Below are 26,626 nucleotides of genomic sequence, written 5' to 3' on the forward strand. Positions count from 1 at the left end.
TACGAGACTGTCTTACAAGATAGTTTGATCAAACTTCAAGTCAAGTAGGTAGATGCTAACAAAGGTTTAAGCAACTACCACTTCATAAAGGACAAGTAACCAATGCGCTAGAAGAAGACCAGAGAAATTTAAGTTTGAGATGAGCTGTTGTTCACTGAATCTTTTTTTTTTTTTTCAGATTTTATCAACACTGTATGTCACAATTGCAAAGAGACTAATTTATGACATACATTCAGCTAGACTGTGAAACAAAGTATAGTTTGCCAACTGAGAGTGACTTAGAAGAAATGAAAAGTGAATTTTGAATGTGAATTAAGAAGGACATTTCTACACAACATGTCAACGGAGGGAAGGAAAATGCTATGCTTCATGGCTGTGATGGCCATACCATTGTGTCTGTATGACCTCTTCATCCACCTCCATAAATCCTCTAAACACATTAAATACTGTTGAGAGAGCATTCGGTATATCAAAAACCTAAGGCTGTTTGTTTAGTCAATCTCCACTAACGTTACCTCATTTCATTCATCAATCAAATCATGTCACACCGGCTATTTGAATTACTGGATTACTGATACGTTGTGGGAGCGTGTGTTTGAAAACCTCTCAGTTGTGGTACGTTAGTTTATGTTTGGAGTCTGACATATGGTTAACAGGTCTGCCAGACCAGGAGGAGTAGGGGGCCTCCTTGGGCCTTTTAGACTTTTGAGGTGGATACAACATCAGTTGCTACGGTTGGGCTGAAACAAAACAGACAGGCTTTAGCCAAAGTCTTCAGGATTCTATTTCGAGAGACACCCGCTCTTTCTCTCCTCTTTTGTGCTGCTTCACTTCTCTGCCATTGTGGATCATGTTCTTTTAAGTGATGACAGTTACAAGCTGGGGAATCAGACACCATCAGCATCTGAGCCACATACAGTACAGTGATACAAACGAATCTTTCATTGAGACTCGCCATTCCTTTGGGAGATTTACCGTTGGTCAGTCCCCCATGGGAGCCATTCAAACATTGAATAACTAAATAAATAACATACAGCATTCAGTGCCATTTGCTTTGGAAAGAAAACTACACCGAAGAAACAAATATAGGTAACAGTTTACTGTGCCACTACAGCAATCCGATTCTCCATTGACAAAAATCATATATAAAATGATTTTCCAGATTAGAGGACAAGTGCGCACATATTACAAGTTTTGGAGGAGTTCCTTTCATCTACTGTATTCCTGCAGGATCACAAAAGCTAAAGTGTAAACATGAGAAGTCTAGACTTCTAGGTGCCCCAGTTTAGTCCATGTGCCATTTGAAACTGTCAGTCAAACAAAAACAAAAGGCCAATTTGTGTTAAAAACAACGACAACATTTGGTAGTGAGGCGATTAAAATTTTCTTCATTTGTAGATGGGGTGTATGGCTGTGATAAATTCCTATGTACAATAAGAGAAAAAGTGGGGGAATTGGGGAAACTATTGTGGGACATGCTTCCAGGGCTATTCCACTAAATGGCTCCATCACCTTGACAACAGGATCACTTCATCAGTTGGGTGAACAGATGGCAGGCGTGCAACAGGCAGCATATGTTCCAATAAGCGGTGGCCATTACTACAGATGGAGTGTGGGATGGAGGCTGGCTCTGAAACACAACCTGACATTTCCTCCTCATTAGGTGCTGCATTGTTACATATCACAAAGGAAGATTAGCCCTAAGCGGTGAATAGCACCACAAAATCTCTTTAAAGGCAAATTACTAACAGTCCCTTGCATTTTTCCACAGAGTTAACCAAATTCTGTGTATTTCATTCATTGGGCTGGGAAAGAGAAGCGCTGGTTTACTCATGCTGACTGATATATGGCTGTCTTGTTCCACTGGAGGTTTTTTCTTTTTTTCTTTTTTTCTTTTTTACTCTGTGAGGACACAGTGCTTAACAGTAGATGTGTTAGGTCAACGGTCCTCTGCAACCATTGACGGGTCTCATGAAAAGCAGACAAACAATAATGTCATGTGATACCAAAACCTGATTTAATTTGGCTTTGGAGAAGTCACTGATCTTAAACATGCCGTTGAAGCATGTTTTGTGATGTCAAGTACTGAAAAGGAAATTTTATCTAAGCGTGGATGAGTGCCGTTGAGCTATTTAAATGCTAGATGGATGCACGATTAAAATCAGAACAGAAGAAAGGGGGACCTGAGTAAACCGACACCCAAAAGCACATTTAAAACAATGCGCTGAGTGTTAAGCCATGGTGCTGTACTGTTTTTAGGACGTTAAGGGTGTGTCTTTTTCAAACAGAGCAGTTTATAACACCGCCAGTACACGGCATTGTGATCCATTCCCATCTTTTCTGTTGATATGAAAACTGCGCCGATTACTGCCCAGGCTACAGAGATTTCACTGATACACGGCAGTACGACTCAGTCCATGCTCTCTGCTCAAAAAGACCATGCTCAGAATCACAAATTCAAAACACACACAGAACTACTACGTTTTATGAATGTGCAGTTTGGTGAGTAATGTCGCCATCACAAACAGCTCAATTCTCAAAAAACATAAAAAAAAAAAAAAAACAGAACTCAGAGGCAGCAGGCAGTCCAGACAGTTTGTGCAGTTGTCTATTTTCACTGTTGGTTTTCATCTCAGTCTACAATTATGGCAAGAGTAAATCTGAGTCTTGTTCCTGAGCTTCACGGACATCTATTTATAGACTGCTGCTGCAAATATCAGTGGGTATTTATTCACTATAGACAATTTTAGAGACTTAGAAAACCATTTTTATCATTTGTTGCCATGCGTGCAGATGGTCAGTCTCAAACAAAAATAACTTTTTGATAAAGAAAACATCACATCATTATGAGATAAACACTTACCTGACATTTTCAAAGAATAAATTTAGCTACTTTCTTTTTTGGTCAGGAAGCAATTACAATTCGTCCGAGACAGTGAGAAGTAATTTTAACTCTACTTTGTGTTTGACTCCAGGATTCCAAGTTAAGTCCTTAAAAGGGGGCTATTATAGAAAACAGATTTGACAATCTATAATTATCATCATTACAACCACCGTTTCAAGTAAACACTCCTATTTTTTTATACTGTGACAGTTTATTTTACTATTAATGGTACACAGGAGGTTTAATTTAGGCTAAAACCAAAATTCAAATGTAATTTAACACCCATTAATGACAGCTAATGGCACATAAATGTTAATTCATTCAGTCATTTGTTCTTTGGGCACATGTAATCCCCTTTAGCCTTGGGCTCTACCCTCTCAGTCTCTCTTGGTTTCACTCAAGAGTTCTTACCACATCCAACCGATAAAACATCAACCCCAAACTCAAACCAGCAGCCTTGCGAGCTTTCAGTTCTTTGAGGACGACAGAGGGAGAGCACTGGATAATCACTGGCTCCACGGTGCCTATGACTCTCACTACCCCATCCCCCATCACGCTTCATGGAGGAAACAGAGATGACAGTGTGCCAAGGTCCAGGTTCCTGTGGCAAAGTCTACCCCCTCTCCTCCCCACCAACCTACCAAGCCTGCTGTGGAACAAACGCTTCACTCGCCATGATGGCTGTGAGGGTGAGACACACACACACACACGTACACACATACACACACAAACCATAATTAAACATACAAATGCCATGAAAAATGGCTGAATGCCTTACTTGCCCAGCTCTTTCGTGAACGCACACAACTGGGACATTTAAATCTTAAACAAGGCACTATGAATACCATAATTTTACTAAACATTGAAGATGTCATGAGAATTGGTGGCGAACTTTTTTGATCATGCCTTTTTGAATGAAACTAAAAATGCTGAAAATGTTTTTTTGAACAAGGAAAAAAATCTCTGAGTAAGTTCAAATATATGGATTAAAAAAAAAATTTAAAAATCCTGTCTCTATTCTACACTTTTATATTAAGCTCTGGTATAGTTTAATTGCTGTAATACTCATGTCAGTGTTTAGGATAAACATTTTTATATCATGTTGCAAGACAACAACCAGTCCCTCACAGTAAAAGACCCAAGCATAGGCTGGAACACAGTTTTTGTCATCAGAAGACTTCTCCATGAACAATGCCAAGAGGTTTTTTCCTTTCCAAAAAATAAGCACTTTCTTTTGACTAAATGAGAGTGCATGGGAAACTCAAAACCAGCTGAGTGTTATTTCAATAGTTTTCGGCAACTTTCTTAAATAAGTATATGAGAGAAAAAGCTGCACAAAGTAGCAGGGACAAATCTCAGAAGAGGAAGGATTTCTCTGTGGTGGACCTTCCTGTGATCTTTTCATTTGGTAACTGTATCCATCTGTCAGTTACAAGTCATCAAATCTCTTGATTCACTGTCAGTGGCTCTGTTTGAGTATTACAATGACTCTTGAATGTACTGCAGTTTCTTTTGTTTATCAAAATTTTAAGGAAATCTCAGTCAAAATTGTGATGTTTTCAATTCAGTTCAATTCAGGCTTGTTGTAAAGTGAACAAGAAAAAAAAAAAATGAAAAAAAGCACAGAATGATTTGTTGATCAAGGTGAAATTCTAATATTTTTATCGTATGTATTTTCCTTCTTCTCTCCAACATGAAAATGACTAAAATCATTCCTTTTTTTTGCTTCTGGTATTTCCAGATTGCATGATTTTCAAAGGATGCCATTTAAAAAAAAACAAAACATATTGAATACACAAGCATTCTCACCATCTCAGTAACCTAATCTACTTTATCTATTTTCCCCTTCCTAAAAAATCAATCAGTATGTTCTATCCCCTCCTCTGTCAAAAATGCACTGATATTGTCTTAGGACCACTCAATGGTTCATTCAGCTCTGTGGTTTCAGCGTGTGTGTCATTTTCTGCAGATAAGGGAAAGAGCTGTGCTTTGACCACTTGAGCTGTGGAACGTTCTCCATATCCTATTTCCGCTTTCGAGCCATTTTACAACACTCAGCAGAGCCAATGTCATATGGTCTCACGGGCACAATGAAAGATAACGTACAGGAGTCCACTCCTTTTTTGTCAAAACACACGAAAAGTATTTCCAGGGCCCTCTATTCCAGCTACATCAATGCTCTTTATGTTATGAGTAAAATCTACTACGTAGTAATTTCATTCATTGTTGCCAATGAGTGTTCACCTGAATATGAAATCGCACCATGCTTTTGTTCATAAAGATGAATAAAAACACGACAAAGTAAATAAGACTGAATATTCACATATAATTTACTGTGTTATAATATAATGTCTTCTACTGCAGTTTTCCAAAATGTGGAATATAGTTTTCTGTGTTAATGATTCAAGCAAAACATTTATTTAAAAAGGTATTCATTTAAAAGTTATTGCCAATCCTTATTTAGGTGCTTTGTTCACCCTCTCCTTGCAAGAGAACAGCGCTAAGCTATTTTTCTACGATTTCAGGGAAACACTCGGGGTTTTCTATTCCTCTGAAGACAATCTTTCTGGAATTTCAACATCCTGGACTTTTTTTTTTTTATCTTCAACTCAAATTAAAGATGTTTAAGGTGGTTGTCAAAATGTTTATTTTTTTGTCAATTAACTGTCTCTCTGTGGGTTTTTATAAGTGTTCTTAAGGCCACTAATGGCAAAATTTTTACATTGTGATTACATGTTATTAGTGATTATATATACATATATATATATACACACACACACACACACACACACACACACACACATATGTATGTATGTATGTATGTGTGTATTTGATTCAGTCACAGGTCAGGTTCAGCTGACTTTAGGAATAAAGCCCAGCCCATAAACAGCATTTGATAACTAAGGTGAAGTTCTCCTACAAGACATGTCAGAACAACTTTTTGACGTGCTGGAACAACAGTTTTGTCACTTAGCTGATTCATTCTGAACTTAATTGCTTCAATTCCCCTCCTGCTATGGACTAATCCAGACTATATGAAATATCAAGGGCCATTCTAGAAAATTCAGACGAATGACAGATTTCACCCTTTGGCTTTGATGATCATACAGCATAGCACTGACATAAATTAATGAGTGAGTAAATTAAGCTGAAGTGACTAAAAATTGGAACTGGAAATTATAGGTCCCTGGGTTATGAACAAGATCTGTTCCCAAGGTCTGTCTTTAAGTTGAATGTGTATGCAAGTCGGAACAGGTACATACAGTGTTAACAGCAATGTGATCCGACTTAAAATGGCGGATGGAGCTCTCCCTCCTCAAGCCAACAAACTGCTGAAGCCACGCAATGTTTTCATGAGCATCACAAAGTAGTGCGTGCGTTCATTATTCTGAACCATTGTATTAAACTCAAATTTTTAATATAATAGGCCTTATGGCAGTCCGTTCATAAGCATGAGTTGTCCAGTAAGTCGGACATTCGTAACTCAGGGACTGCCTATATACACACAGACACACACATATATTATTAAAATGTGTGTGTGCATGTGTGCGAGGTGGGGGGGGTGCAAGCACCTATCTTCACCTGACATGTTTCACATATTATTTATCTTGGTAATAATATCACAATCAGACCTCCACATTTATCTAAGTATGTTTAAAGGTAACTAAATGACTACTCCAAAAACAAAGACAAAAATCACTCCGATGTGATTCCTAGGAAAATATTTTGTTGCTATGGTTCTTCTAAATTGGCCTAAGGTAATAGGTATAGGCCAATTAAAACAAAGGAAAAGTTAAACAAACAGCTTCTGCTTCCAATTCTAAAACCATATGGATCTCTTGGCAACGCTAATGTCTACCACTTTCCAGTCTCCCCATCAGCCACCCCTCTGACCTACACTAAATCCCAAAAAGCTATGTCATAATACAGCCACATTAGCTATTTTTTCATTCACAGCTCGCGTAATTGAAACCCTTCACTCGCATATGCGCTGAGAGACTCTTCTGCGTCGATACGCCTGAGAGATAATCGTAGGACTTGTGTGTCATTGGACCTGCTCCAAACCAGCAGGGTTGAAAGATAAGAGATCATCTGGGACTAATTGTGGACTAAGCCTGAATATTCATCATGAGGGGTTTGGCTCACACTTCAGGAAGCTTTCCATTTTCTCACTGATTCATATTACCCACAATGAGAATAAAAACACGTTTGGAACCATTTTAGGACGTCAAGCCAATGAGAGAAGACAAGGGAGGACTTCTCCATGTACCTAAAACCACACTCCGCTCCTTTATTTTTCATGTTTATTGATTTGATCTTATTAATAGTGCAATAATATCACACTTTAGTGAATAGCATATTTTAACAAGATCATTCAAACACTGTATTTGAAACAACACTGAAACTAGTTCACACAAAGTGGGTTGGTCAGTATGCGAACCAAAAAAACCCCCAAACCAAACCAAACCAAACAAAAAATACAATAAAAAAGAGGGTGTGTCTGCGATAATAGGTCTTGAGACAGTAGGTTCCAGATTGCCGTAACATATTCCAGAATGTGACTTTCCAGTCTGTTTTAGCACAAATGCTCTCAGCTTCTATGCCCTGATGTTAGGGGCTTTCTCCTTCTCTGGAGATGAAGTTGGAGTGTGCTGCTGACAACAAAATTACGCTCTTTTTTTGACAGACATACAGCAGTCTCATGCATTAAATAAAGCTTAGGGTTTTTTCCTTAAAGTTCCTTCTCCTCTCAAGTCCTCTGCTTAACTTTTCAATGAGGTGTCTGATGATATCTCCTTCTGTTTGGATGTCTTGATTTTGGTCTGTGGTCAGGGCCTGTGGGAAGGTAAGAGTCATGACACGTCAAAGTTAATTCAACAACAAGAAAAATCATTTTGCAATTGTTATGTAATCTCAGGATGCAACTTCTGATCTTTTCCCATAAGGACTTAAGTGAGCTCTCTTTTGAAAGCTGAGAAACCAAGATATGTTTTTATTTTCCCCTTTTATATTTACAGTAAAGTCTTCATACTATTTAGCATTTAGCATTAAGTATATTCACAATGAAATAAGCATACTGAGCCGTTACAATATTTTGTAACTAGTTAAGAGCAAACTCTGAGAGCTGTTCTTCTGAGCTCTGAAATGAAAGCCAGAACCATTCTGTGCGTGTGGTTTTTCTGACCTCTTTGTTGCTGTCTGTTGCTATGTGGAGAAGTCCTAGACCCTCGGGCTTGGTAAGTTTGGGGTCCTCTCTCCCTGCAGGATTCACCAAAATTTGAGGGCCTCTCTGGGGGAAATAAAAAAAAAAAAAAAAAAACATTTATATTTAAGTTTTAATTATAGGTTTCACTCTGTCAGAATGAATATTCGCTCTAGAGAAGAAATTCTGAGAATCACTGAAAACTCAAACCAGAGCAGTTCTCTTCGGGTGCAGATTCCATCACCATGTCTCTACCAGACTGAGGCAGCGGTGGCTCGCTCAGAGACAGACGTGACTTTAATGACATACTCCTGAAGCCTTAAGAGTGGCATGCCAGGGTAAGGCGCTATCTAAATCTGGGAATTTAAATTTCAAAACCCCAGAGTTTGCTGGCAGTAGCCAGGAATCTGCAGGTTAACAGCTGACCAGGTTAGTTGCCTGAGGTTGCCTGTCCCTCTCTTAGGCAGCCATCCATGTAGTTACAGGTTCAGCAAATGGTACTTTCCTCCAAGTTTGTTTCACTGCCTGACAATAATACGTGTGGAAAAGTGAGTGATGCGGTGGAGGAGGTATGTGCTAGCTTCACTGGCCCTGGGTGAAGAGACAGGCATATGAGGGGTAGACTAGGGAGACTGTGGGTAATTGGGCATTCCATATTGGAAAAGACACATAAATTGACAAATATTACCGTATTTTCATTGAAAACGTGACATTTGTGAATGAAAACAGGCATCTTAAGGCAATAAAACTAAATAGATTTATTCTCATGAGAGAAAGAAGAATGACCAGCTATCAAAAATCACTGGCATCACACAAGAACGCATTGTCGTGGTCTTTTCTATGTGGTCTTTGTGGGTAACTAAGCATTTCTTGCATTATATTTTTTACATACATATTACATTTTTACATGTATATAACATATATACATACCTTTTTTTCGTAAAATTATTATTAAAGAATTATAGCTAGATGGGTAAAAAAAAACACCCTGCATTGCTTTAAGAGAAGAATGCAGTACTGTTCCAGAAAAAAAAAACAAAAAAAAACCAACCAAAAACGAACGACAATCCTTCTGTTTACAATAAAGCAACTTGGTCAAAACATTCAAGAGCTACAAGACATACTCCAGAAAAGATAACACAACAGTGTAAACAAAAACACAGATTTGGTTACTGAAAAGTTACTCACATTTCATGTGTTGTTCAACAAGAGAAAAACAGATGGAGACAATCTTGCTCTAAGGTCTCTTTTAATCTCCCTACAGAACCACAGAACTGGATGCCAGTTGAAAGAAAAGGAGTTTGCGGCGGTTCCTACGTTATAATTTTGTTGTCTTGTTATGTTACTTAATATAGATCACCTCCTATAAAAAAAACTCAAGAATTATTCTTGTTATGACAAAGCATCCTCTGTATCCAAAATTGTCTACTACCAGATTGTTTCAACCAGATGGATTCTATTATACAGCACGCTGGCTATTGTTTTCCCGCAAAAGGCACCAACGTTTCCACACAGTCTGGCACACACTCTCAGTTCCTATTCTCGTAACATATGCACTACAATGCTGGATGTATCATAATGTGTGGAAGCCCTTTATGCCAAGAGTCACTCGGCGCTGTAGCGGACTTACGCTGGGACTGCCTTTCACTTGTTTTGATCTTATCTGGACTGCCCTTGAAGCACTGGAATGGGGTTTAAGTCCAACATCACCAAATATATTTGTAATGGTGTTCCAATTACAGCTGTTGCTGCATCTCTGAATGACATTTGGGGTGATAATAAAAGGGATAATGCCAACACAATTTTGCACGTAACAAGTTCAAAATGTAACGAGCTACGATGATACACGGAACCATGTATATAAATATACTTTAGGTCTTTAAAGCTTTTAAAAAATATGCATTTATTATCAGAAATAATGTTTGCTGCGTGCTTTTACCGATATGTGCTCTCCGCGGGAGACTCTGAATGGTGACGCCACACCTCCTGCAGACTCCCAGGACCTGCTCTCTGAGGGAGAGGAAGAGTTGAGAGCAGGAGGGCTACAGAGAGAAGATGACAACAGCAGAAACATGTTTAAAAACAGTGGATAAGTCAGACAACAGTCAACCTCAGTAACCAAACTCTCTACGGGGCTCGGCATTCTGTTAATTATGAGCAGCACTGCGTCTGGTGTGACGTTTGTCCAAACCTCTGACTTTGCTCATATTGTAAACATACTCTGCGGGTGCAGAACACCACTGCCAGAAAGCAGCGCTGCCAGAAGACTTTCTAGGAGACAGTGAAAGACAGAGACTGACAGAAAGACAGAAAGGTTGGTGTCTTTAGTGTAGGAAACTCCACCTCCACTCACGTTGCCTTCGAGGAGTTCCTCGGTGGTACAGGCAGAGTGTGCCTGGAGGTACTTGGAGTGGAAAAGCAAACCATCAAAGGTTTTCCAAGGCATCAGGTCATCCATGTTAAAAGGGAGGCCACAGGCACTGTTGGCTGCAATGAGGTAGGTAAGCCCTCGAACAAAAAGAGAGCCAAGCTGGACGGCCCTGGGGTCCACTACTGGGACCTGCAGGAGGGAGGAAGATCACAGTGTCAAACTCGATGGTGTAAAGCGACTGTAATCTTCATCCTACCACAGTGGAATCTGGAAAATCCATTAGACTGGGTTATTGTGCAGTCTGCACAGGGGAAAAAAGAGAGTTTGAAGAGATGTTTACTGTAACATCGCTACAATGTTATATAACGTCTTGTTTGTATCAGGTGTTAAGTCTTAACCCAAGCGAAAAGCGTGTGAACAAGTCTTTTGGAGTTACAGGATACCAAAGATGGGCAAGTGGCACACTTGGCTATCTACTGAGTAATGCCTGAGTAATGCGAATGTCATACGCAGTAATCCTTAGCATTTATCAAACACACAAAAAAACTTAAAATAAATACAACTCAACTGTGGCTACAAGGGGGGGGGTGTCCAACTTTAGTTCAGGTTATCAGACATGATCGGGGGGGACAAGAGCATTGAGCAGCAGCGGAACCCGACCCTCTGGTGCTCACCTGGATCTCATCCCCCACCCACAGGAGATAAGAGACCCTATGACACCTAAACGAAAGATTGGCCTGCCACCTGCTCTGCTCTCAAACACAGCTTTAACTAAAGCAAACAATATATGTCAAGAGATAAAGACAGAGAAACAGGACCAGCCTGCCGCCTGGCAGTCACACAGATTGCAATCCAAGCCTTTATTGGACATACCGACTACATTAAAAGATATGCCCTCCTTTAAAATGCCTGGCAGCCTTTGAACAAGGTTTATCAGGCAACTTTTACTGCACTTATGAGTTGGCCATATATATCTCTAATAGACTCTTTACAGTTGGATTTGACATTAACTTCCACATTACTTTAAAACTGTGGTACTCTCTGACATTCAGCCAGACACTCTAATTTATGCCCTCATTTTAAGGTGTCGTGCCCTTAGGCTACCAGACATTGCTGGTGCCACCCTCCAAGTGTGAAAGTAACCAGCAAGGCCTCTCTCTTCAAGTAAGTGCGGCAGCTGTCCTTCTACTATTTCAAAACATAAACAACGAAAGCTCCTCGGACCAGATGCCTGGACGGCTTCCAAGGACCCTTGGGGCATTGTAGACCATGAATCGCAACCTTTTCCCTCTAAGGACATGCTTTATGAAGATAAAACAACCAACTTTTTTAATCTTTTTTTATGTATTGTATGTATGTGCGACGTGTCAAATATTTTATAAGCTTCGTACGAATAAATTCTAACAAAATTTCACACTGCCTACTGCCGCTGTCAGGTTTACACGTGGATACTGGCTGTTGAATCCTCAGTCCGTTGCCCACATGCACATTCCCTCGGTGTGAGAAAGCCGCACAAAGGGAGAGAGATTAGAAGGAGGTATCACACGGTCCCGGGAGAATATCCCGCCATCTGCCTCTTTCTGCTAACTGCACCGATGTGTTTTGCCTGCCTTACCGCCCTATCCTTCAGAGATTTTTAGGCAGATGTGACAGTATCACTCTTGATGGGGGGGCAACAATGGCGCATGCAACAGGTGCTCCAACTTCCCGAAAGCACACACAAAGACAAGAATGCACTTTAATCTGGCCAGCGGCAGGCTGTCACCGCCACACCCTCTTCACAAACACACACACACACACACACACACACACAGCCCCAGACCCTAACCCATTCAACACCTGCTGCTGCTGTTTGCTCACTAAACACACACAATAAACACAATCATTCACCACTCAGCATATATTTGGCAATATAAACTAACTCTACCTCACGACATATAAACGCACACTTATTGACAACGATGACATGTACACAACAAACAGCCATTAAAAAACACAAAAGGGCTTACTGCAGCCCGCCGTCTCCAGGTTCTCTCATACTGATCCGAAAACATGCAAACAAAACAAGCCTTGGAGCAACACTTTACAGTTATAAAAGCCATCTGAGATTAAATAGTGTAAAATAAATGAGTTAAATAAACGTTTTGAATACCTGTACAGAGTTGAAAGCATGAGCCCAAAGCCAAAAAAAGTTCAATTAACTGTTGTAACTCATGATCCTCATCAGCATATGTATAAAACGCTCTCCCTGCTTCATGAACACTTTTATCCCAAGAGTCTTGATGATGGAGGGAAGACACTCGATGACAGTAAAAGGCTCCATAATTCAGGAAACTTTCTGGATGTCTCCCACCAGGCTCTAATTTGTCCTCCTATCATCCATTATCTCTACGGCGGGGGAGAGCTATCAATCCGGGCACTGCAAAACCGCAGGCCGCCCTCAGTGGCTGTCTGAAATAGCACGCATAGTAGGTTTCAATCAGGGTGGGAGCTGAAATAACCCTGTGGTCACCAGCAGGGACGGCATGGAGCCCACTGCCAGAGCATCGCTCTCACGTTCAGACCACAATTAGAGCAGCTTTTTGAGAGGAATGTTGCAAGGCGGCCCACAATTATCCCCACAGTCTTCTCTTTTCCATATCTTTTCTTTTCTTTTTTTTTTTGCAAAATAGTGAATAGAATCCAATAGGTTTACTGAAGAGAAACTGCGCTGTTTGGAGACGAACAATAGTGGATTTATTTCTTTGCAAGTCTGCTGTTTGTCCTCTCTTTTGGCTGATACTCAAGGTTTTTTTTTTTTATTTAATGTGTTGTCCATAGCTGTGAGATGAAACATTCTGCTATCTCTAGATTCTTGCCCAGCAGTAATGCAATTATTCACTTAGAGACAGACCATTTTTCAGATGAGACACATGGCAAAGACAGCTCGAGTTAAAGGCTGGACAGCAAAGACAGCACATTGAGTTTTAAGCTTTAACTAGCAGCAAAAGCCGTTTCTAACATGAAGGAGGTACAACCATCGTGGGGGTTTTTTTGGAAGAATTTCAGAGGAATGAAGGTGTTTTTTCATTAGTGTAACAGTGGATAGTGATTAATGATGGCATAGCTTATACTAGCATACTGAAGAGCATTTCATATGTTAACAGTCATTTTTGTCTGGATAAGTATTACACAATCTCTCAGAATTCTGCAGAGGACACAACACACATTTGTGAAAATGGCTTTTTTGAGAGGCTATTTATTTGAACGTATCTCAACAGACATGACCAAATCTTGATCAGAGCCATTCAATTTCATGATTTGAATTTATATCCTTTAAAAAAATGAACACCTCAGCTGCTGAGAATATTTATTACTATTATTGTACCAACAAATCTCAAAGAAAATCTTCAACACACCCAATCACTCAAGCCTATTCCTATCAGAATAGCCGCTAGTAGTAAATGATATACACGATAAAAATCAACAACAGACACAAAGAACACAAAAGACACGGCAAACACACAGAGTCAAACACCAGCAAAACGGGCACAAGAAGCCCTGGGTGGCAAACACGTCAAAAATTTGTGTTGAAACTCACTGAGGTGTGAAGCAGCTCTGGGTATGGCTTGAATCTGATGCAGACAGCTTGGCTGAGATATGCATCTAGATCTTCCAAGGAAAGGTGTTTTGTCTGAAAACAAACAAATTTGGTGTTTTCACATTGAACGTACTGCTAACTACAGTCTTAGTCTACAACTTAGTATACAAAACAAAGAAACAATGAGAGATCATTCATGCTAAACACTTAAAACACGAACAATGAGAAGACAAGCCAATTGTCTGATGAGAGCTACATCTTACAAACAATAGTAAAGAGTCAGTCAACATCTACTGTATAGTGTCTAGTCTGTTAAGACATTACAAGTGTAAATGGAGGAAAAGAAAACATTCCAGGAGTTCTAATGGAAAAACAGTGAGGGGAGTCAAACATTAAACTCACGTGAGTTGCAATGTACGCAACAAGGCAAAACACAGCAACCATGGGGCCGTCCAGATGTTCAAGCTTTTCTGCATGATCCTGTAGGTCAAAGACAGCCATGAATGTGGACACACGCATTCTTAGCACTTCAGTGCCCTTCCCAAACCACAGAGTCCTTAAGTCTGGAGCCCCATCTGTAAATGAATGGTACAGTATTAGTGATTGTTTCACATTGCAGGAAAGGTGAAACAAGAGGGAGGCCAACGGGCATTAAAACCAGTCATAGAGCATGAATGTTCCTTGGCCACTGTCAGGAAACTACACACTCTCATGTGGTATTTACTTAAAACTACCCTGGTGGAAAGGGCATTTCATTATAGTATTTTTTTGTTATTTATATGTTAGGCCAGTGGGTAGACTGGTAGTTACTGGAACTCATGGGGTCTTTGGACCATAAAAAAACATTCGAACAGTAATCTCACTGAATACCTGGATGACTGATGGGATTTGGAGTCACAATTTTGGGTTCCTTAAGGGGGTCCCCTGGTGTGACAAACCATTCTTTCACTGATGGAAACGGCAGAGAGCAGCCTAGGCAGGATATTAACACAGTCATATTAACAAACAAGTTACAAACAAGTTACACTGGCCACGTAACAGAAAGAGTTCAACTTAAGAGTAAGACATATCATAACACTATTAAGGTTTAATTCATTTAAGGTCTGAAGTAATTCCCACACTATGAGTAAGCTAAATAAAGGCCGACACCTGGCCGTGCTTGCAACAGCAAGCTGTAGACATGCTCTCTGACTGGTTGAAACAGAACTGCCTGCGGTGGTACTTCATCTTCATGTATATCTTCAAGTGTATTACTGCACTCAACCACTCCATCATGTAGAATATTGTATGTCATAAAACACTCAGCCCGTATATGCTTCTCTCTGGCTGCCTGAAAGAGACAAAAAGATAAATGATCAAAAAAAATCACTTTTCAAGAATTGAAGTGTTGTTTTGTATTGACAGTTTTTCATTAATTACCTGCAGTATATCAACGTCTGTGCATTTTTCCACTGCACGTACAGAGTTAAAGGACGACGCAATGCCATTCACCCATGAGGACGATTGCCCCGGAAGGAGATATGACCGTATTCCTCCTTCCAAGACTTCTCTATCAGCAATGGACAATGGCAGCGAAGAAATGCCCTGCAAACCCTCTCCAGGAGGTCGATTACTGCTGACAAAATCTGCCACAGCAAGGACCTTGTCTCCTTGGGATTGCTGGCATTTTCTCCTGTAGGAAGTTAACATAGTATTGCGGAGTCGCTGCATCCGTTGCTCTGAGACAACGTCATTTCCCAACAGACATGCCAAGAGCGGCAGGTCACCTTTATAAAGCTGTAGAATATGGCAAAGCTTCTCTCTGGAGAACAATACTGTTGTCATATTGTCTAATCTCAGTTTATTGATTGACAGGTATGGAACAGTGTCATATATAACAAAGTCTGAGTCTTGTCCAAGAATTCCCATACAGCTGTGACGCCGGGCATAGTCAGCAATTTCATAGTCACCTTCCCGAACAGAGCACCAGGTTTCCTGTCCCAGTGACTTCAGGGCAAAACGGGAGAAAGTAGCAAGTCCTGAGGGAATCAGGAACATATCTCTCTCTGGTTGTTTGCCATAGCTTTTTATGAAGTTAAACACTCTCACTATATCCTGATTGACCCTCAGTCGCCTTTTCACCCATTCTGCACGTTTATCTTCCTCTACCGTGCCGTCAAAGAAAAATACTAATCGGATAGCCACAGCACTGAATGCATCCACAAATTCCCTTAAGAAGTGCATGTACTCTTGCCACTGGCCTCCATGTACCCAGGCCTGACAGCTATACCAATACCTCAGACAAGCCATCCCATCTACAACCACTGTTGCAGTGTTACAGTTATGGACTTTGACATGATTCCTGGCCATCTCTCTCAAGTTGACACGAATGCAGGTCTCTGGATAACAACTCTCCATGAAGTGCTGTAAGCCTCTCACACCCATGTTTCTGCACATGAACACTATCCACTGTCCAAAGCTGTGTGTGTCCTGTGGTATGAATCACAGAGATCTTCCCATCCAAAACAATTTTGTAGCCTATTACTGTCTGACGTGCAACATTTTAAATCATCATATCTTAACCACTTCGTGTGTTTCATATGATATATATCCAAACATATCTGCTCCTAGGATACGTCAGAAGCCGTGCCTCTTTCTGCAATAATCCTGTTAGAGATAACGACTATGTATAAAATACGCTACGCCATGGAGGAAGCTAAATTACGATGGCTTGTGTGTAACATCTAGTTTCAAACAGTGTATTCCGAGCCTATACTGATACATTAACCCGCAGTTAAGAGGTATCTGAGGATCTTCTGTTAGTATAAAAAATAATAATTCTATGCACTACTGGTCCAATGTGACTGGTACGAACCACACCACTTGCCTATCACCGCTACGACAGAGAAACAGACAGTCTACTTCCTCTTCCGGAACTCGTTCCACCACTAACACATTCCCCCGGCTTTTACTGAATGAAGTGTACGTAACTCAAGCAAAGAGGGACGGTATGGTGTATGCTTTTGATGATAAAATCATTTTTGAACTGATATGACTTATACATTTCTTTAAACGGACCAATAAAAATCTGTCCCCGGTGACTTTTGTAGCTTGTGCTGGTTGTTCTGAATCGCTACAGGTTCCGATTATTTATTTGGTCCCACCTAGGCTACCTTCATCATTTAAGCGTGTTGCTGCGAAGAGCGATACATTTCCAGTCTAAATCTGTGGACCAGTAGCATAGGTGTAGCTACATAAATAATTGAGTGATGTTCAGACAGGATGCTAGTTTTCGAGTGGCCTTCCTTCGACGTAAAATTAAAAGATGACGATTCGAAGTGCACTAAATAAATGGATAACCATTCTTTTTTCTACTTATGATACCTTATCTAGCCTATAGGCTATTATCCTTGAGAATTTCTCAGGGTAATTAAATGTTATCGTGTAGTAATGATTTCAAACCCACTGTGAGCACTATAATCGTGTACTGACTCAAAATAGCCTCTGCAGGCTGTCTTTGCAGTTGCATGCGTCTGCTCAGATCTTGGTAGACAGTCACAGAGGAATTGTAGAAGTATGAGAGGGTTCAGAACTGTGTTATTTCTGAGGGAAATTCGAGTCCCATAGCATAGCTTTGTGTGTGTGTGTGTGTGGGTGTCATTAGACTAATGGCATTTTTGCACCACATCTCGGAATGCAAAATAGCCTACTTGCAAGCTCTGGTCTTGTAGGGCAGAAAGGATTATGGTTTCGTAATACGCAGTGGAGCACAGTTTTTTTTCTTTTAGTTGATTATTGTTTAATTCCACAAATGTCACTCATGAGCTCAAATGCCATCTTCTCAAATTTTTTCAGTGGTGATGATTTATAAAAGAAAAGAAAAAAATGGGATCTTAAAAAAAGTGGGGTCCTAAAATAATTACGGTAACATGTACAATAACACTCAAGACTTGAGTGTTGTAGACCTCACTACCTCAATGTGGCTAACAACTGTTGGTTTCGGAGTAGCCTACTATTGATTTTTTCCTTCTGGACTTAGGTTTCCCACATGAACAAAACCACCCTAGGGAAAGTGGCAGATGTTCTCTAGAGGACATCGGCACGCGACTCTCTTCAGTAGCCTACTGTTTGAGAATGCACCCCCACCCCCATCCGCTAACATACACACACACACACACACACACACACACACACACACACACACACAACCGATCAATTTTTTCGTCATGACCGTATCAACAAAACAGGCCACTTCAAATAGGTCCTATCCACACAGAGCAGCTGGCCGAAGTAATCTGACTTGTGGGACACAAAGAGATGCCTGCGTGGCCATAGGATCACAGGTAAACACGCAACGCATTATCATGAAAATCAGGAAGGGACAAAGTAAGAGCGGATGATTGCTATTCGGTTCTTCTTTACAAGGACTGATGCTGAGCTGCTGCTTATCCATCATCTGAGCGCAACCCAAGCCACGCGACAAGCCCTTTATCATTGTAATCAGTGCTCGTATTTGCTGCATCATGCTCAGGAATATATTGTTCTTGCTAAAAGAAGTACTATCTTCTGGAGTTGAAAAGTTATGTCCTTTGCCTGAACTCCACTATCCCTCTCTGAGCCAAGTGGAAATCCTGGGAGTGTATTCCTGTCCGCTCACAGTATTATATCTATGTGACCACATACCTTAGAGAGCCTTTGATAATCGTCATAATATCAGGAGAAGGAGAGTGTAGTGCAACTGGTGCCAACGAGTACATGGCGTTATAGCCTCTAAATCAATATCTGATATTTGTGTCGTCTCCTAGCTGTTTTCGATCGTCTTTTATTCAGTTTAACCAGTTCTGTGGGCAGTAAAAATGGACATTTGAAGTGAAGCCGTTGCTCTGACCGTTACTGTATTATGGCTCGTGTGATGTTCCCACGGAAGAAAAAAAACTTTGGGAAGTTGAAGCTTCCCTAACCATATGGCCAATACCATTCAGTTGTAGTTTCTTTAACATGCTTCGAGTCCAATTTGGATGATTTTGGGTCTCCGCAGAGACAGTGGAGACATGCAGTTGAGAGGTGGAAAAAAACGCCATTTGGTTGGGAGCAGATGGCTGGCTTGGGGGCTGTCCGCGTCCAAAGGCGTGTCGTGCCCTTCAGAGAGAATCCCCAAGGGCTCCCCTTGTATTCGGAATCAATGAAAATTAAAGCGCAAAGAAAAGATGAATAGTCAGACCTCGAGTCCCTCCTTTGTTCATTGCAGCTACTGGTGGGCAGGAGTTAAAGTACAACAGCCCCCTATAGAAACACTTAAGTTAAACAGTCTCCCCATAGTCCACCTTCAGAGAGGAGGAGGTTTTCGTAAAGAGAACTTTCTGCTTGATTTAACCAAGACAGAATCGCGTGGCATAAATTACGCATGAAAAGAATAAGTGTAGTGGGCATGAATCTGACGGATTTCATCATGGCTTTCAGTTACGCTTTGCTGTAGTAATCGAGAAATGTGTGTTACGTCAACATAAAGAATTGTGTGATGGAGTGTGGATATAAAACGTTCGAGACGTCAGTTCAGAGGAAAGCTCCAGCTTATTATTATCTGTGCCTCATAGCCTAATATCCAAAGCGGCAGCAACACTAACACTGAAAGGACAGTCTACGAACACGTAGGCAGAGACATAATGAAGTATCACTGAAAGTTACCTTAAATCAGGAGATGACAATGATTGTTAATATTATTGCAAATTGTATTATTCAAGTAGGCCTGACTTTAAAAAGTTATACAATTAAATAAAGTACAACTTTTAAAAGATTCACTTTATCTCATTAAAACACACCCTTACCCATTTGCATCAACGATATATTCTACGAAGTTTTCGACAGTTTATCAAACTGAAATGGTATGTAGGCTACACTGATGTGTCCAACTATATCAGTCTAACGTGTCGATGTAGACCATTCTTTCCCTCAGGTAAGCTGAACTATATAAATAGCTACGGTGTATGTAATAACAGTATGAGGAATCTTTAAGCTGTCATTAGTGTGGCAAGCTGCTCCAGAAATCCAGTTGCCTGTCGCAGCATTCCTCTGGAATTAAAATGACCAGCCGCTTCAATTAACGCCCTAATGAAGGCCACCCCGCCACACACACACACACACACACACACACACACACACAAGAAAGAGAGGAAGGGGGCATGTAAATTATTTGCAGAGCCACTACAACTAAGGAACAAACTAACGTACAAGTTCCCACAATTTATCGAAAACTTACAGCAAAACTGGTGGAAAATTATGGTAAAGACAGACAAACAAATCAAAACAACTGACCTAGTGAGTATCACAGGGTGTATAACGGTTGGTACACTTTTCTGGTAGAGCTACTTTTGAAAGTGAGGACATTGTTGTAGAGACGGCAGCGTGCGCCGAGGGGAGCTCTTTCTCCCTGCTATATTGTGAGGGGAGCAGGTGCTGTCCGAATTACCATACAGCTGAGAGCACAAAGAACAAACTTATTCTTTCCTCACACAATAACAAAGTGCCTTAATGACAGCCACGCGAACGACACACACCGACTCAGTTTTACAGCCTAGCTTAGTGATGTAACATGTAAAATCTAAACCCACGAGTAAACTAAATAATCAACAGTGATTAAAAAGTGCTTTTGCACCTTAGGTTTTCATAATTGGGCTGCAAAGGAAAATATGCCCCAGCATCGTGTGAAGGATTCTAGATAGGTAACCTGACCAAACTAAGAACTAGAAACTCGATACAAAGAACAATCAGTTCAGTAGCACAGGGTCCTCGAAGTTGTTCAATGCCCCTTAAAGTTTTCGGCATAGCTAAGGTGCGCAGCATACCTACCGTGGTAGTCTTGTGTGTATGGTTGTGTGGCTGAATAGGCTACCTACAACTAAGCATAAAATTTTTCATCGATAAAATTTTTCATTTTTTAAAATACTGGATGTAAATGTAATACCAAACAATCAACATCACTGGTATGCAGAATTCTCGATTTCTGACGTTATGTTAATAACGCGTTTGTAAAACAAAATACAGAGGTCTCTCTGTGGAATTCAACGTGCAAGCAATATGTGAAGTTATTTGCGGATGTAATCCAGCAAGGGATGTAAAGGATTCTAGCGGCTGAATTTTCCAGTATGTAAATGAGATGTTTTTCCCTTTCAGTCCATGTGGAAGGGTTGCGCATTTTATAGCTCAGCGACCATTTGGCGATCTTTTGAGAGGAGGGGTTGAAAAGTGTCTCTTTGTGACAGCTCGAGTCAGATTGGGGAGTAGCTCATTTACATCTCATTACCCTAGCAGGCGCAGTCTGTATATAACCGGCGGAAGACAGCGTAGGACATCAGTTACACGCGTAGAGTTTAAAAGTACCAAACAACAGGCTCCGAGGGGAAGTGTTTTGAACCAGCAGCATCTTTGGGCTTAATAAATCAAGGGGAAAGTCAACAACACACAAGCAACCTCGCGACTGCGTTGTGTTTCTCTCCATACCTTCAAACCAACTTCTGTACTGCGCTGCAGAAATTGATAACTGGATTGGAATTATTGCCCTGGCAAGGAATTTCTAGTTTATTTTCAGATTTTACCTTGGCTCTTCTGTTTTTCTCCTTCATCGTTGGGATTTAATTCTTTTGTTTAAGAAGAAAGGACTTAAATGGCCTGCACCAGAAAATAAAGCGGCCAAAAAGTTTGTCTTCACCAGACGCCCCTGATTACTAGAGTGCGCGAGAGCGAAGCGAACTTGAGGTGCTGCTCTGGTGAAGGAAAATACCTTCTCAATGATTTTTTGAGCAGGACAATTAAATAGCTCAGGCCCGTGGAAGCGTAACAGCTTGTTGAAGACCATTATTACCATGGGACGTCTTTTGATTGCAGCCATCGTTTGCGTTATGATAAGCCAGGTAATCTTTATTAAATAATCAGTCTGTCAGTGGTCATACACCGATAGTACTCGTGTATTAGACTTCCAGCAGAGCTCATATATCATCAGTAATCATACAATCATCATTACTAATTCCTTATTTACTTTCTTTCAGGCGATTTGTTCAGGGGTATTTGAGCTGAAGTTGCAAGAGTTTCTCAACAAGAAAGGGGTGACAGGCAACATGAATTGCTGCAAAGGAGGGTCAGCAGCAGGATTTCAGCAATGCGAGTGCAAAACATATTTTAGAATTTGCCTGAAGCATTATCAGGCAAACGTATCTCCAGAGCCTCCGTGCACCTACGGTGGGACTGTGACTCCTGTGCTTGGATCAAATTCCTTCCAAGTTCCCGAAACAAACTCGGACAGCACATTCACAAATCCAATTCAATTCTCCTTCGGATTCACGTGGCCGGTGGGTACTTGACTCCTCTCTTTTAAGTTCTGGTATTTAGCTACTGTATTTAAAGCAAGCTTGGTATTCGACTTTAAGTCAGCAAAGAGTCGACCTAAGATCTCTCCTATTAGGATGGCTCATTTAAACGCTTTTAACAAATGTTAGAGGGGTGGGAAACTTCGCATCCTCACAGTTGGTATATAATTGTCAGCCCAGCGTGACATTCCGAAACCTTTCATTTTACAGCTGTGAGTAAGTGTGAAAGTGGAGAAATTGAGCGTGAAGTCCAACGACAACACGCCTCTATTAATCAGTGTCTTCCGTCAGATGTATAATAGAGCTGGCTATTTATAAGTAGATGCGTTTTTCGTGTGCTCTGCACTATTAGTCATTTTATTAGGTATCCCAGTTTTTGACAAACGTTTATTGTTATCCTTACAGGGGACATTCTCACTCATTATTGAGGCCTTGCACACAGATTCCACTGAAGATTTGTCAACAGGTGAGAGCACGTACACTTTCTGGTAGGGAACCATGCTTTTTATCAGAAGTGACTGTTCAACTCATTTTGACTCCATTATGACATTTCCAGAAAATCCAGAACGTCTGATTAGTCGAATGACCACCCAGAGACACCTTACAGTGGGAGAGGAATGGTCCCAAGACATTCAAGTTGGTGGGAGAACAGAGTTGAAATACTCGTACAGATTTGTTTGTGACGAGCATTATTACGGCGAGGGCTGCTCTGTTTTTTGCCGCCCACGAGATGATGCTTTCGGCCACTTCACCTGTGGGGAACGTGGGGAGATCGTTTGCAATTCCGGATGGAAGGGGCAGTACTGCACAGAAGGTAAATTAATTTGATATAACTGAAGTTTTTTTTCTAATTTTCAGAGTTATCATTGATAATAATAATGTCTAAGTTCTATAATTATCCCACGGAGCAAAGTTTCTGTTAAAAATATTTTGCAGTAGTCATCATAGTGGATAAAATTAGAGACGTTTATCGAGTAATCACACGCGTGCCGTAGATTATTATAAGTGTAATGCCTGATTGGATACTTGGCAGTGCGCTTGGCGTTGATTGGCTTAGCGCGGCGAGGTATTGTTGGAAGTGGGCAGCTGCTGAGTGAGAGTAGACAATGGAGCAGCTGTCCTGCACTGGCACCATGCACACCAGCTGTCCACCCTTATCTGCACCGACTAGGGGACATTTAGGGGAGGGGCTGTAGGAACAGAATGAAAAAAGGACTTCTGACCCATAGTTAGGAAAAAAGGGTGCTTTTGTGTGTGAATCTTTTGTATGGGAGCAACTGTGTTAAGTAGAATGTCTTTCCCCTAGTGATGAGGGGAGCATATTTTTCTCAGAACCAACAAATGGGGCCACCAGCCCACTGAAATAAATTAGCAAATGTTTACTGAAATGGCCCATTAAGTTTGTGTCTGAATAAACATAGGCCCCAGTAATGGAAGCTTCTGCAATTAATGTGTGAATTTTTCTCGTTGTAGCAATCTGTCTTCCTGGATGTGATGAGGAACATGGATATTGTGACAAGCCCGGTGAATGCAAGTGAGTATTCTAAGTGTTCAAAAGTTTTCTAAGTTCCTTTATGTTTTTGTAAAACTAATTGGAGCAAAACCCGTATATACAAAAAAATGACAGGAGTAAGTAAGCATCATTTACAGATTCTCACCTGTCCTGTTTTTTCCCCCTATGTACAGATGCAGGGTGGGCTTCAGCGGACGGTACTGTGATGACTGCATTCGCTATCCTGGTTGCTTGCATGGAACTTGCCAGCAGCCATGGCAGTGTAACTGTCAGGAGGGCTGGGGCGGACTCTTCTGCAACCAAGGTGAGTCATGTTAATTGCTTATTTACAGGTATAATTTTATTTTGACATGCACCCCACTATGTACTCATAAAAGGAACTTTTTAGACTTGGGACGTACCAGAACAGAAACATGGGAGACTAAATCTCATGTTCAACTGTTTCAGATCTGAATTACTGTACACATCATAAACCCTGTAAGAATGGAGCCACATGTACCAACACTGGCCAGGGAAGCTACACCTGTTCCTGCAAACCTGGCTTCACTGGTGACAGCTGTGAGACCTGAGGTCAATGAATGTTCAGGCAACCCTTGCAAGAATGGAGGAATCTGCACTGTAAGTATTACTTGGCTCACTTTCCCTTAGAGCACAGAGACATAACATTAGCAATTGTTCTCAGTGTCTGGAGTGATAGTGTCTTTGGCATCGTGAAGCTCCTTTCGTCTTTATCAATTAAGACGTTTTTTGTTCCTACAGGATCTAGAAAAGACATACAGCTGTACCTGTCCTCCTGGCTTTTATGGAAACAACTGCGAACTGAGTGCCATGACCTGTGCAGATGGGCCTTGCTTCAATGGTGGACGCTGTGCTAATAATCCCGAGGGAGGATATTTCTGCCAGTGTCCGATGGGTTATGCTGGTTTTAATTGTGAAAAGAAGATTGACCACTGTACTTCAAACCCATGTTCAAATGGTAAGATTACAATTTTTTTAAATGAGTTTTGAATGTTACAGAATCTGAAGCCTTTTCATAAATATGAAAGATGCTTGAAGTTCTAAAAAATATTTTTTGTGTTCCAGGTGCCCAGTGTATAGACCTTGTGGATTCCTACCTATGCCAGTGTGCTGAGGGGTTTAAAGGAACGCACTGCAATGACAACATTGATGAGTGTGCGAGCTATCCTTGTCAGAATGGTGGCACATGCCAGGATGGACTGAATGACTACATATGTACCTGCCCACCTGGATACACTGGAAAGAACTGTAGTTCACCAGTGAGTAAGTGTGTGCACAACCCCTGTCACAATGGAGCCACCTGCCATGAAAGGGATGGTCGCTACGTATGCGCCTGCATACCAGGGTATGGAGGACACAACTGCCAATTCTTGCTGCCTGAAAGTCCCAAGGGACAGGCTGTGGTAGAGGAACATAACAAGAGATACTCTGATGAGGATGATGGAGGCTTTCCCTGGATGGCAATTTCTGCTGGAGTTATTTTGGTGTTGTTGTTTTTGCTGGGCGGCGCTCTCTTAGTCGTATATATCCGTGTGAAACTGCAGCAGCGGAGCCAACAGGGTGACAGCCACAGCGAGAGCGAGACAATGAACAACCTGACAAATAACTGTAACCGGGAAAAGGACCTTTCTGTTAGTGTCGTAGGCACGACACAGGTGAAAAACACTAATAAGAAAGTGGACTTTCATGGTGATACAACCGGAGGTGAAAAAAATGGCTACAAATCCCGTTATTCGCTAGTGGATTTCAATATTGTGCATGAGCTGAAGCAGGAGGACTTGGGAAAAGAGGACTTGGAAAAGAGTGAAACAAAATGTGAAGCACTTGATTCTGATCTAGAAGAAAAACACAGCAATCATTTAAAGAGGTAAATAAAATCAAATGCATAGGCTTTCTGTTGATTGAAACTGAAAGTTGACAGAAAAGTAAGAACCTGATTGCCATGCAGTGCTAAATATGTTCTTCTTGCATTTTCAGTGATTCTTCAGAGGTGAAATGTACAGAATCTATGTGCAAGGATACAAAGTACCAGTCCGTGTATGTCATATCAGATGAGAGGGATGAATGTATTATAGCAACGGAGGTAAGTTGAACTGGCCCTTTAATTGCATTTTACCTGTAAAGCTACATGCACTATGACAGTCCCATGAACTGATCTGACACTAAATCCACCTTCTCCTCTGGATGCTTGCAGGTGTGATGGCACAACAGAACTGTTGCTCGTCTGCTCTACAGGAGGTTTTACTCCAATGAATGCTGCTCAAACCAGAGGGAAGGTTTCCTTCACGTGACTGCTGCTGTGGGACTAATGTTGAAAGTGATTTTCAGAATGAGCTGGTTCTCAACTGAAGTAAGCACAGTGACTGCAGATAAGGATGTTGGGCCATACTGGCTCTTGCTCTCAGAAGTTTGTTTCCCAGGAGTGTGCCAAATGGACTTGTTGCACTTCCTGTTGGGAGAGTTTTACCTCATTGCACTACAGAGGGTTTGCTTTTTTTCTTTTTTTTTTTTTAAAAAAAGAAATGTTATCAACATACATTTGAGATGATTACTGTGTATAAATATGCACTGATAGCAGTGTATATTTCAGAGTCCTCTCTTTCACTCCATTGGTGTGAAGAGGAAAGACACTGCCTTCAAATTTATTCAGTTATTGATGTGTGTGTGTGTGTGTTTTTTTTAAGCTGTATTGTTTTTATTTAATTTTTGATTGTGTTC

General features: G+C 40.9%; 2 protein-coding genes across 2 annotated transcripts; one reads left to right on the forward strand and one right to left on the reverse strand.

Annotated features, from left to right (window-relative positions):
• Positions 1-7,362: 7,362 nt before the first annotated feature.
• On the reverse strand, positions 7,363-16,731 carry fam120b (family with sequence similarity 120 member B). Its single transcript, XM_030771904.1, has 9 exons — positions 15,458-16,731; positions 15,188-15,368; positions 14,909-15,010; positions 14,441-14,613; positions 14,039-14,131; positions 10,441-10,647; positions 10,027-10,129; positions 8,070-8,174; positions 7,363-7,720 (listed from the first exon to the last, which is right to left on the reverse strand). The coding sequence occupies exons 1-9, from the start codon at positions 16,472-16,474 to the stop codon at positions 7,656-7,658; spliced, it is 2,046 nt and encodes a 681-aa protein (XP_030627764.1). The 5' UTR covers positions 16,475-16,731; the 3' UTR covers positions 7,363-7,655.
• Positions 16,732-21,876: 5,145 nt separating this feature from the next.
• Positions 21,877-26,000, forward strand: dldh (dihydrolipoamide dehydrogenase). Its single transcript, XM_030771732.1, is given in 11 exon segments — positions 21,877-21,924; positions 22,060-22,359; positions 22,783-22,843; positions 22,934-23,191; positions 23,851-23,911; positions 24,064-24,194; positions 24,338-24,456; positions 24,458-24,508; positions 24,650-24,866; positions 24,974-25,775; positions 25,886-26,000. Coding segments are annotated over 11 exon segments (2,163 nt in total).
• Positions 26,001-26,626: the final 626 nt, after the last annotated feature.

The sequence above is a fragment of the Chanos chanos genome, chromosome 4 (assembly GCF_902362185.1).
Source record: "Chanos chanos chromosome 4, fChaCha1.1, whole genome shotgun sequence".
In the NCBI taxonomy this organism is placed as follows: Eukaryota; Metazoa; Chordata; class Actinopteri; order Gonorynchiformes; family Chanidae; genus Chanos; species Chanos chanos.